A 12805-nucleotide genomic window follows, 5' to 3' on the forward strand; every position below is an offset into this window, starting at 1 on the left:
AAGATCTCACACGGCGCTCTTTAACACAGCACAGCTGTAACAGTTGGCCACTGAAGGCGCTTCTCTGTTTATCCAGTGTAGCATGCAAAGGGTGTGAGGGTGTGAGGTGTTATCCACCTTGATTTTGTATGGTGTGGTGTGCACTGGCTGCTAACAGAACTCCTAATTGATGTCATTTTTCAGAAGACCTCCCCCAGACTGTAACTAGTCCTAATCACCATGTTGTTTGTTTTAAGACCACTGCCTGACTGTGACTGACCCTCATTACCATGTTGTTTACTCTTAGACTTCCCTTTGACTGCGATTGGTCCTAAACAACACATCTTTTGTTCTGAGACTACCCCCTGACTGCAACTGGTCCTTATCACCACATAGTTCGTTCTGAGACCTCCCTCAACTGTGATTTGTTCTAATCATGTCCTTTCTTCTGAGACCTCCCCCCTGACTGTGGCTCTATTTTGTCTTTTGCAGCTTTTTACATTTTCATTTCGCTGTTGCATATTACTCGCAATTACAACCACCAACCTTTGAAAGTCACCTCTTCTCTCATCGGATTCGCGAGACCCCTGGAAAGGACTCAATTCAGCTGATGAAACAATGTGAGTATCAGTATGGCAGACCGTGAGCTGTTGCTTTGCTCTGAGTGCAGCATGTTTAGTTATGCTTCTCTCTCTGTCACTAGTGACAGCAGTGTTACTAGCTTTGTGTGTGAGAAGTGTAAGTTAGTTTCGTGCTTGACGGAGAAGATTATACAGTTAGAGGTGTGCATCCGGAAGTTAGGAAACAGCAGTGCTAGTCAGCAGGACTCAGACTTGCTGTTAGAAGCTCCGGGTGCCTCAGGGAGAGCTAGCACGCCCTCGACTCCGGCAGCAGAGCCCTCACAGGCCGTCGATTGGGCGGCATCTCAGCGGCATAGCCGCAAAGCTAAAGCTACCCCACGCGAGCACCACTCATCTTCCATTCACGTGTCCAACAGGTTTGCCCCACTCAGTGAGACACCCTCTGAGACGCCTGTTGAAAGCGCTCTGATTATAGGTGTTTATATAGATTATATATTTTATGGCACGTGAAAATAGCTTCTCCTTTAGGGGCGCCAGTAGCAGTTAACTATATACCGTGAGCCAGGGCGCCAGACATTAGTGAGAACCTGAAGCTGCTAGCTAGCCGTAGATATTCGAGGATAGCCATTCACGTAGGTACTAATGACGTTCATCTGTGGCAGTCAGAAATAACTAAAGATAACATTAAAGAGGTGTTTAAATTAGCCCAGATGATGTCAGATGTCGGTCACTGAACTGCTGGTTGTCCAAGTGGTGCTCAGAAAACAATGTGGGATTTGTAGATAATCGGTCTACTTTTGAGGGAAAGCCTGGTCTTTTGAGTCGGGATGGTATTAAAGCTCGCGGGAGGGTGCTGCTCTCATTTCATGTAGCATAGCTCGTACTCTCTCAGATAGCCATCAGTGTAGGACAGTTAGTCGCTGACAAACCAGGGCCGAGGCAAGGCAGCAGACAAACAATCTAAACCGACCGTCTACAAAAGCATCATGATTTTGATGCTCTGTGCCTCACAGAAACGTGGATTCGACCCGATGAATACTTTAGTCTAAATGAAGCCACCCCCACAAGCTACAGTTATGCGCATAGCCCTCGTTTAAGCGCCGAGGGTGGAGGTATAGCAACCATCCATGCTAAAGCTTTAGGTGTGAGCCAGAAAGTAGGATACAAATTCTCTTCTTTTGAAGTTCTTTTTCTTAATGCAAGTGATCGAGGAACAAATAAGAATTCCTTTTCACTAATTACAATCTATAGGCTGCCAAGAGATTTTAATATCCACTTTGACAAACCTGAAGATGTACTAAGTGAGGCATTTATATCCATCTTAGACTCTGTAGGTTTCACTGAAAATATAAAGGGGCCCACTCATTATTGCAGCCACACTTTAGACTTAATTCTGACTTTTGGTGTAAACATAGATAACTTAGCCATTCTCCCCCAGAGCACAGCAGTCTCAGATCATTACCTAATTCCATATGAAATTCGCTTTAGTGGTAGTGTACATTCATCACCATGCTATCATGTTAAGTGGACTATAACTTCCTCCACAGCTGGTAGCTTTATCAGAAACCTTCCACAATTATCAGCTTCTGTCAGCTGTCCATCTAATCCTACCAAATTAGATATTAAGACCAAGTGCTTAGAGGATACTTTTCGATCTACTCTAGATAATGTGGCTCCATTAAAAAGTAAAATAATAAGGCAGAAAAAGCGGCCCCATGGTATAATGATCATACTCGAGCTTTAAAACAGACTGTCAGAAAACTAAAGCAAAAATGGCACCTGACTAAACTAGAAGTGTTCCAGTCCGCCTAGAAGGAGAGCCTTATAGACTATAGAAGAGCACTTAGTGCAGCACGCTCAGCCTATCTCTCCTCTCACATAGAAAACAATAAGAATAATCCTAGATTATTATTTAGCACAATTTCTAAAATAACTAAGATGCCATTAGCCTATAGCAGCAATGATATATATGAATTTCTTTAGTGATAAAATTGAAAAAATTAGGCAGAAAATTCAGAACACACAGTTAAACTTCACAAACTTGCTGCCTTATAATGCCAGTCTAGATCTTGAGAATATTGTAACTACTGCAGAGAAGCTGGAATCGTTTACCTTACTTCAACATAATGAACTAGTTAAAATTGTTTCCTCCGATAAATCTTTTACTTGTATGTTAGATCAGACTCCTACCGGTTTACTCAAAGAAATTTTGCCAGAAATAACCAAGCCTATTCTGTCAGGAACAGCTCTTTCCTGGTTGTATTATTCACATTATACACTATATTGCCAAAAGTATTCACTCACCCATCCAAATCATTGAATTCAGGTGTTCCAATCACTTCCATGGCCACAGGTGTATAAAACCAAGCACCTAGGCATGCAGACTGCTTCTACAAACATTTGTGAAAGAATGGGTCGCTCTCAGGAGCTCAGTGAATTCCAGTGTGGTACCGTGATAGGATGCCACCTGTGCAACAAGTCCAGTCGTGAAATTTCCTCGCTACTAACTATTCCACAGTCAACTGTCAGTGGTATTATAACAAAGTGGAAGAGACTGGGAACAACAGCAACTCAGCCACAAAGTGGTAGGCCACGTAAAATGACAGAGTGGGGTCAGGGGATGCTGAGGCGCATAGTGCGCAGAGGTCGGCAACTTTCTGCAGAGTCAATTGCTATAGACCTCCAAACTTCATGTGGCCTTCAGATTAGCTCAAGAACAGTGCGTGGAGAGCTTCATGGAATGGGTTTCCATGGCCGAGCAGCTGCATCCAAGCCTTACATCACCGAGCGCAATGCAAAGCGTCGAATGTAGTGGTGTAAAGCACACCGCCACTGGACTCTAGAGACGTGTTCTCTGGAGTGACGAATCACACTTGTCCATCTGGCAATCCGATGGACGAGTCTGGGTTTGGCGGTTGCCAAGAGAACAGTACTTGTCTGACTGCATTGTGCCAAGTGTAAAGTTTGGTGGAGGGGGGGTTATGGTGTGGGGTTGTTTTTCAGGAGTTGGGCTTGGCCCTAGTTCCAGTGAAAGGAACTCAATGCTTCAGCATACCAAGAGATTTTGGACAATTTCATGCTCCCAACTTTGTGGGAACAGTTTGGGGATGGCCCCTTCCTGTTCCAACATGACTGCACACCAGTGCACAAAGCAAGGTCCATAAATACATGGATGAGCGAGTTTGGTGTGGAAGAACTTGACTGGTCTGCACAGAGTCCTGACCTCAACCCGATAGAACACCTTTGGGATGAATTACAGCGGAGACTGCGAGCCAGGCCTTCTCGTCCAACATCTGCATCTGAGCTCACAATTTTGCTTCTGGAAGAATGGTCAAAAATTACTATAAACACTCCTAAACCTTGTGGAAATCCTTCCCAGAAGAGTTGAAGCTGTTATAGCTGCAAAGGGTTGGCTGACATCATATTAAACCCTATGGATTAAGAATGGGATGTCACACAAATTCATATGCATGTGAAGGCAGAGTGAATACTTTTGGCAATACAGTGTATGTGCTACCACTGGGCACCATTATCAGTAAACACGGCAACAATTTCCACTGCTATGCCAATGACACACAGTTACATAGTTATATCAAGCAAACCAGATGATAAAATTCAACTCGGCACAATTGAGGACTTTATAGAAGACATAAAAGACTGGATATCGAGTAACTTTCTCCTACTTAACTCAGATAAAACAGAGGTTCTGCTTCTTGGTCCAAAAGCTGCTAGAAACAATCTGTCTAATTTAACACTTAATAGTTTCTCAGTTGTGTCAGGTTCATCTGTAAAAAATCTTGGTGTCATGATAGATCCCAATCTGTCCTTCGATGCACATATAACGGATATTACTAGAATAGCCTCCCTGTATCTCTGCAATATTGCTAAATTAAGAAATGCATTATCTCTACAGGATGCAGAAAAGCTAGTTCATGCATTTATTACCTCAAGGCTAGACTACTGTAATGCCCTGCTGTCTGGATGTTCCAGCAAAAGCCTTAACAAGCTTCAGTTAGTCCAGAACGCTGCAGCCAGAGTCCTCACAAGAACCAGAAAGTTGACCATATCAACCCAGTTTTATCAAACCTACACTGGTTGCCAGTAAAATTTTGCATCGATTACAAGATTCTTTTACTGACATATAAAGCTCTAAACGGACTCACCCCTCAGTACCTGAGTGAACTTCTCTCATACTATGAACCATCGTGCCTACTTAGATCACAAGGTCCTGGCTTACTATTAGTACCTACAATTAATAAAATAACATCAGGAAAGCCGCCCAACTTTGGAATAATCTTCCAGTCAGTGTTCGGGACTCAGACACAGCCTTAGTCTATAAGTCTAGGCTAAAAACTTACTTGTTTAGTCAAGCCTTTGGTGACTAGTTTTCCCTGTTAGATAAAAGGTGCAGATCTGGGGGTTCATGGACATAGAGTATTATGGTAAACTGGGAGTGTTGGTGCTGTCGCCCCGCTGCTCTCACGCGTTCACTCAGGTTTGCTGATGGTGGAGCGGAGGGGCGCTGACATCTCAGGGAGCCCTCATGTCTCTATTACCTTTCTGGTTTCTCCCTTTTAGTTAGGCTGCAATAACTAGACCTGCTGGAGTCTGTGCTGCACTCTGTTAATACTGTAATCTGTGATCAGTCACTCTTTACAGAACGGACTCTCTGTGTGTTTTCCCTTTCTTCGCTGAGTTGAACAACTCCCCATCCTGTGCAGTCTGATGCTGTTGCTTCTTCTGCCTTGATCGGGTGCCCACTGCTCGCCAGCCTTCTGGACCGGTTTGACCACCATTGAGCTTCATGCTGTACAACGCTGTGCAAACCTTACCCTCATGAACTGACCCTCTTGATGATGATGCTGCTGCTGCATAAACTAAAACTAATCTAATTAACCATTGCTCCGCCTGTTTTCCCCGTTTTGTATTAAAATATTTTATACTAATGCTGTTTGCTATCCGGTGTTGACCAGAGGAAGATGGGTTCCCCTTTTGAGTTTTGGTTCCTCTCAAGGTTTCTTCCTCTTGCTCTTAGGGAGTTTTTCTTTGCCACTGTCGCCACTGGCTTGCTCTTGGAGGCTCGGACCCGGTTTTTTTCTGTAAAGCTGCTTTGTGACAACATCTGTTGTAAAAAGCGCTATATAAATAAACTTTGATTTGACTTGACGTGATTGGTCTTAATCACTGTTGTCTGCTCTGAGACTCCCACAACTGCAACTGAAATATCTCCCTGGAGGTATTTAGTTCTAATCACTGTCATTTGTTCTGAGACCTGCCCCTGAATCCCCTTCCCTGACTGTGATTGGCCCTAATCACCCTGTTGTTTGTTTTGAAACATTCCTCTGTGAGTAGTTCTAATCACCGTGTCATTTGTTCTGAGACCTCCCCCTGACTGTGAATGAGTTCTTTTTAAGTGTATTTACGACAGTGTGTTCAGTGGTAGTTTGATTTCATTTAGTTCTCTTGTCATTTAAAGTATGCAGACAGGTTAAGTGTGAGTTTGTGGTTCTAGAGAAATGTTCTACCATTATATAAGTCCTTAGGAGCTTTAAACAGGCCTGGCACACCCCATTACTATGTCATTATATAAGCACATACAACAAGTGAAAGGGCTGGAAACATATAAGGTGCTGACCGGTCGTGGGTGAGCTGTTGTACTAGCTCTTGCCAGTGGCGGCTGGCACTCAAGTCAGTTTTGTAGAGGCCTCTGATGTGCTGGATGACTTTTTTCCTCTCCATGCCCTGTCTCAGAGACACATTCTGAGTGATGTCTGCTGCGATCTTGGAAATGTCCTTCGATTTACCATCTAGCCTCTGCATTAAACTGAAAAGAGAGCATGTGTTAAAATATGAATTGTATGTTTACTGATATAAACACAAGCATTTACATGTTGTTTATCTGTTTACGTAAATTTTCACCCGAACAGATTGCTTTTAAATTTTTATTAAAGAAGGAACTCTCACATCTTCTGGGCACTGGCCAATTTCTTTTCCCATGCCCCTTTGCTTGTTCTTCCCTCTGACTCATATTTGAGTTGTTCCTTTGAAGAGATAAGAAATATTAAAACAGTTAAACATTTGAACTGACAATGAAATGTGAATGGTACCCAAGGTAAACAGCTTTGATTACAACATTTGAAATAGTTGTCTGTTGTCATCAACTATATGCTGTACATTACAGATGTGGAAGCCAGAGATTAGGTTGGTAGATTTCCTTAACGTCTCCATTTAGTATTGGTACAGACATGAGATACATGAAATGTAGTGTCACAATTGTAAATAACAGCTTTACATCACCAGAACTGAAAGAGAGGCCTACCTCCTTGATAGCTTTGAGTAGGTCCGGCTTGGGCGGGGCATTAGGTGGGATGCTGCGATGGCCGCATAGCTTCAGCGAAGTCATAAAGGTGTTAGCAGCAGCCTGCTCTTCCTTAGTGAGGCTGTCTTTGTGGTCATGTAGCATCTCATACAGGTAGAGAGCAAGCTTGGGTCCATGCTAATGAACAATTCAATTCAAGGGCACTGTCATTATATATTCACAAATTACAGTAGAATTTAAAATTGGGTCTGGTAGTCACTAGGTGGTAAACACTGACTATGTCAGTCAATGGGCAGCAACAAATACGAAATACTAATAATATACACAAACTATAAAGAATTACGGTAACAGGTTGTACTGAGATGGAATTTCAGGGCCGATACAATAATTAACAGCTTGATGTGTGTTACTGATATGAATAAACAATACTTTTACTTTTTTCATTTTACAGTGATAGAGCCATGCCCCATCTGCACAAAGTTTGAGATGGGGCAATAAGCTACGTCAGTAATAGATAAGTGGTTTTCTGGAGGCTGAAAAATGCAAGATGCACTGCCATGTTGGCTAAAAGATACTATGCCATGCGAGCAAAAAAGGCAAACAATCTCCTCTTTCTCACTGGCAGCAAAACTTAATATATCTTTGCGGGATAGATACTTGTGCGAATGTAATAATAATAATAATAATAATAATAGTAAATGTGTCTTAATAACAATGTTTTTTTTTTTTACAGAACACTCAGCAGCTAAAAGTGCTTTACAGGCAGGTGATAGTGTTTAACAGTAATAAAAGAAACTATTAGTATTAATTTAAAATCATTTAAGACAATGCAATTAAAATGATAATTACCAAAGAAACAAAGAAGTAAAATTTTAATTGAACGTTAAGTTAAAGAGATGCAAGTTCAAGTGTTTTTTAAAGTATGCATTGAGCTTCTTTCATAGAAGGTGGAATTGACTTTCACAATTTAGAAGCATAATAACCGAAAGAGGCCTCTCCACATTTACTGTGTTTTATGTAAGGAATTTGCAGATCTAAGATCATGTGTTGAAACATAAACAGACCGACATTCTGTGAGGTAAGTGGGTGCTAGGTCATTTACAGCTTTAAAACCTAGTAGCAGAAGTCTATTCAGATACATGTAGCCAATTTTTTGTTTTTGTTGAGATCTGTGCTGCTGCATTTTGTACGAGTTGCTGAGGATGCACCAATTTCTTTGGAAGCCCAGTAAGAAAAGCATCAATATCAATTTGAAGAGTAATCAATTATGCTGGTAACAGATGCATAAATAAGTTACTGCACCTCACTCTGGGACGGATAAAGGCTGAATTTAGCAATATTCCTCAAATGATAAAAAGCTATTTTAGTGACTGTGTTTACATGTGGGACAAAACAGAGCTCAGAATCTGAGATTACACCCAAGTTTTGTACTTCAAGCTAGGTATATGGAGCTAAAGAACCTAGCTTCTCACAAAGCATTTTTCTCTGTGGTTTAGTACCTTGGATTAGTTTTTTCTTGATTTAGCTGTAGAAAATTTTGTGACACCCACTGAGAAATATCTGACACATATCTGATCAGCATGTCAACAGTTTTGATCCTCAGAAGGAATGGAAATGTAAAATTGTGTGTCAACATAGCCATGAAAATTGATATCATGTTTCCTAATGACATCACATAAGAGAAAAGCAAAGACCCTAAAATTTAACCTTGTGGGACACCACCAGCAATGTTAAGTTTTTTTGATAAATGATTTCCCAGTGAAACCAATAACTGTCTATTCATTAAGTATGATTTAACCATTCTAAAAATGAGCCTGAGATGCCCAATATTCAAATGATGTTAAAGAATCTTGTGACCAATGGTATCAAAAGCTGTACCAAGATCCAGTAAGACCAAAATAGAAGGATTTTGTGCATCAGCGTTACACCTAACGTCAATGACAACACAAACCAAATGGATATTTAACTAATATTTTCATCTCTGTCGTTATCACCTAACTACTGCAACCAAGCAGCTAAAGTATACTCTTTTTAGCTTTTTTCTTTAGCTCTGCTGATTTGTGATGAACTATTTCTTGCCAGTTTGCGTATCATAGCGTGACTCACAGCCACGTGTTCTGTACTGTTATGTTATTCTGTCATTTATATCACATCTCATTTGTTATATAACACCTACCATTATTTAGTTAAAAGTCACATTATGTTGAGTCACATTATTATGACAACTTTCTACTTCCAATGGCACACAAGCTGGTGGTGGCAGCGTTATGGTCTTTTGAATGTTTTCGTGGCATCCTCCGAGCCCACTCATCCATGTGGAAGGCACTCTCAGCCGATTTGGGTATGAATCCATCCTTGCAGATCACATACACCCATACATGCTGATTGTCTTCCCTGGGGTGGATTGGATCTTCCAGCAAGACAATGCAACATATCACATGGCTAGAAATATCCGACATTGGTTAGAAGAGCATGACCAAAACTTCCAAGTACTACTCTGGCCCCCTAATTCCCCAGACTTGAACCCAACTGAGCATCTGTGGGACCACCACGATGGTTGTGTTCGTTCCTCCCCCACGCACCCTCCAGCAGCTGTGGGATGCACTGCAGTCAGCATGGCTCCAGATACCTGTGACAACCTACCAGGACCTTATTAAGTCACTCCCAGCCTGTCAAGCTGCTGTCTGTGCTGCACACGGCGGTTACTTTGGATATTAGCTGGCGGTCATACTAATGTGACTCGACTGTGTATTATTTATTTACTTTACGTTTAAGGCTATCTATTAAACAATTTCCTTATCCTTTGAACAGGACATTTTTTGTGAAGTCTTGAAGTGCAAAATATCTTTGTATAACCCTGTTTATAAAATGGAAAAAGGCAAAAGGAAACCCTAAACTTGAAGTATGGGTACATGTTATACCATTATATCAAGTATCATATCGCTGATGAAAGAAAGAAAGAAAACCTTGTATCTCCATTTTTGTCCTTTTTCGGTTTTTGACATAATTTGAATGCCTGTTATGCTTTATATTGTGTGTAAATTTCATGAAGAATGGAACAAATGAAATGCACCAAAATGACTTGGTAAAAAAAAAGTCTAAAAAAAGACAAAAAGTCTGGTTCCATTGACTTGAAAATAAGTTTTTCCTTCCCCTGTAAAGTTATCATTTTGAAGATAAGAGGTTTTCTTTCAACAACAGCGATTATAAATAAAGAGCAAAAAATACTGTTAAATCTAATTGTCATTTACCCAAGTTACTTGAAATTTCTTTCCTCATTTGAGGCTTCCAAGAGAAACTACAATAGAAGCAGATAAAGAACAGAGAAAGAACAGGAAAGAAAATGCAGGAGCGAGATAGGATCTTGCTGCTATGGAAACTGCAGGAGCTGGTATGGATCATGAAGACATCTATGTGGGTTATTCACTGTATGTCAGGCTGAGTTCAGGCAGATGCTGACAATACACAACAGAACCACCACAAACAGCTCTTTACTCATGTTCTCAGCTCTACTAACTGACAGCACCAAAACAAAATGCCATAAAAGACATCCTTATTCCTCTCTGTTTTGCACAGAGAGAACAGACTCAAATAAATGAGAAATGACATGTAAGCTCCTGCAATACTTATGTGGCTGAGGACCCGATGTATAAAACCTGTGCCAGGTTCAACACCCAACAGTATGCATTTCGCCTGTGTGTTACGTACACTGATCAGGCGTAACATTATGACCACCTCCTTGTTTCTACGTTCATTGTCCATTTTATCAGCTCCACTTACTATACAGATGTAGTTCTACAATTACAGACTGTAGTCCATCTGTTTCTCTGCATACTTTGTTAGCCTCCTTTTACCCTGTTCTTCATTTGTCAGGACCCCCATGGACCTTCACAGAGCAGATACTATTTGGATGGCCGATCATTCTCAGCACTGCAGTAACACTGATGTGGTTGTGGTGTGTTAGTGTGTGTTGCGCTGGTACGAGTGGATCAGACACAGCAGTGCTGCTGGAGTTTTTGAACACTGTATCCACTCACTGTTCACTCTATTAGACACTCCGACCTTGTCAGTCCACCTTGTAGATGTAAAGTCAGAGACGACAGCTCATCTGCTGCTGAACAGTTTGTGTTGGTCGTCCTCTAGTCCTTCATCAGTGGTCACAGGACGCTGCCCACAGGGCGCTGTTGGCTGGATATTTTTGGTTGGTAAACTACTCCCAGTCAAGCAGCGACACTGAGGTGTTTAAAAACTCAGACCAGCACAACACACACTAACACACCACCACCACATCAGTGTTACTGCAGTGCTGAGAATGATCCACCACCCAAATAGTACCTGCTCTGTGAGGGTCAATGGGGGTCCTGACCACTGAAGAACAGGGTAAAAGGGGGCTAACAAAGTATGCAGAGAAACAGATGGACTACAGTCTGTAATTGTAGAGCTACAAAGTGCACCTATATGGTAAGTGGAACTGAAAGTGGACAATAAGCGTAGAAACAAGGAGGTGGTCTTAATGTTATGCCTGATCGGTGTATGAAACTAAATGCACATTTTATGCATCATGCACATGAAAACATATAAAATGTCTTTTTCTCTATCCTATTTATGCATTTGAGGGAGGACAGTACAAATTGTGTGAGGAGCTTGCAAAACAAAAACAGTCAGAGTTGGAATTGTGGCTGATTACATATTAGAACTGATTTACCCAAGTTAAGCTGCTACCAATTTGGGTGACTTCCTCTGACAATGGCTGCAGTCAATACAATTTGCCAACAGATTAACACACAAACCATGGACTCCCAAAGTGTGAGACTGTACTGAAAATTTTATATATATAATATATATATATATATATATATATACTATATATATATATATATATATATATATATATACATACACACACACACACACACACACACACACAGCACATATTGCATGGCACACATTGCCCTGCGCCTTCTCACATGCAAACACCCGGCCATGAGTGTGCTGTGATCCCTGATTGCTCACCTCCAAGCCAGGACTAAGGCTCTCTCTCAGGATGTCTGGATGTTTCTGCTCATTGACAAACTCTAGTGCCTCCTTTCTGTCCTCAAGAGGCAGTGAAGGACTGAGGGTGTGCACTAGAAGGCGGCCGATCTGGACCCTGAACGTGTCCCGACAAGACCAGAGAATACGTTGCCACTGTTGTCGTGGAGCTCCACCACGACCCATAGTACCCTGCAGAATGAAAAGTCAGTCAGACTCACAAGCTTGAGACATATATCTCTTCTTGAGATATATATATATATATATATATATATATATATATATATTTTTTTTTTTACAGCTGCCACAACTACGTCCTTGTCTGGTGTTTTTTTTTAAATCATGAATTGACATGGTCCTTAATAGCCTACAATCACCTGTTTAATTCAGTGAGTATTTGCGAGGAGTTTTCAGATATAACTGGAACGCAGTTATTGAAATTTAGTTAATGTGTAGTTTAGTTTATGAAAAAGTATTGGTGCGCAATATAACTTCTCTATTGTGGCTCACTTAACAGCATGTTGCTTTCAATTAGCACAGTCAACAGCTCTACATTTAATCAGGCTAAGTTAGCGAGGCCAGACATGATCTTGTAATGAGAATACATATCTGGGGACAACTTGTTAAACTTTTGCAAAGAATAACACAAGCAAAGTAAGCTATCTAGTGAAATACTATTGTTAGCTAATAGAACTGCACTCACTTTTTTTCTCCCTTAGTAAGTCTATGTTCCAACTACAGATTTTTTTTAGATTTTAAGCTTTTTGACTAATTTGAATATTTGAGAATTTGTAAGAGTTGATCAACAGCTTGTAAATAATAAATAAAATAATATATCTGAAAATGTTTTATTATCCAAAAAAGCTGAGAAAAATTGGCCGCTTTCATGTTGAAT

The 12805-nt window shown here is 40.9% G+C and overlaps 1 protein-coding gene across 12 annotated transcripts in view; it reads right to left on the reverse strand.

Annotated features, from left to right (window-relative positions):
* Positions 1–12805, reverse strand: part of lyst (lysosomal trafficking regulator) — a 156973-nt gene that overhangs the window by 25155 nt on the left and 119013 nt on the right. For all 12 annotated transcript variants that reach the window (XM_036574727.1, XM_036574718.1, XM_036574726.1 and 9 more), the window contains 4 exons: positions 11893–12102; positions 6880–7056; positions 6525–6601; positions 6196–6384 (listed from right to left, as the gene is read on the reverse strand). In XM_036574727.1, the coding sequence (XP_036430620.1) occupies positions 6196–6384; positions 6525–6601; positions 6880–7056; positions 11893–12102 (653 nt within the window). The remainder of the gene's footprint in view (positions 1–6195; positions 6385–6524; positions 6602–6879; positions 7057–11892; positions 12103–12805) is intronic.

Source organism: Colossoma macropomum, unplaced genomic scaffold, assembly GCF_904425465.1.
Source record: "Colossoma macropomum unplaced genomic scaffold, Colossoma_macropomum, whole genome shotgun sequence".
NCBI classification, from domain to species: domain Eukaryota; kingdom Metazoa; phylum Chordata; class Actinopteri; order Characiformes; family Serrasalmidae; genus Colossoma; species Colossoma macropomum.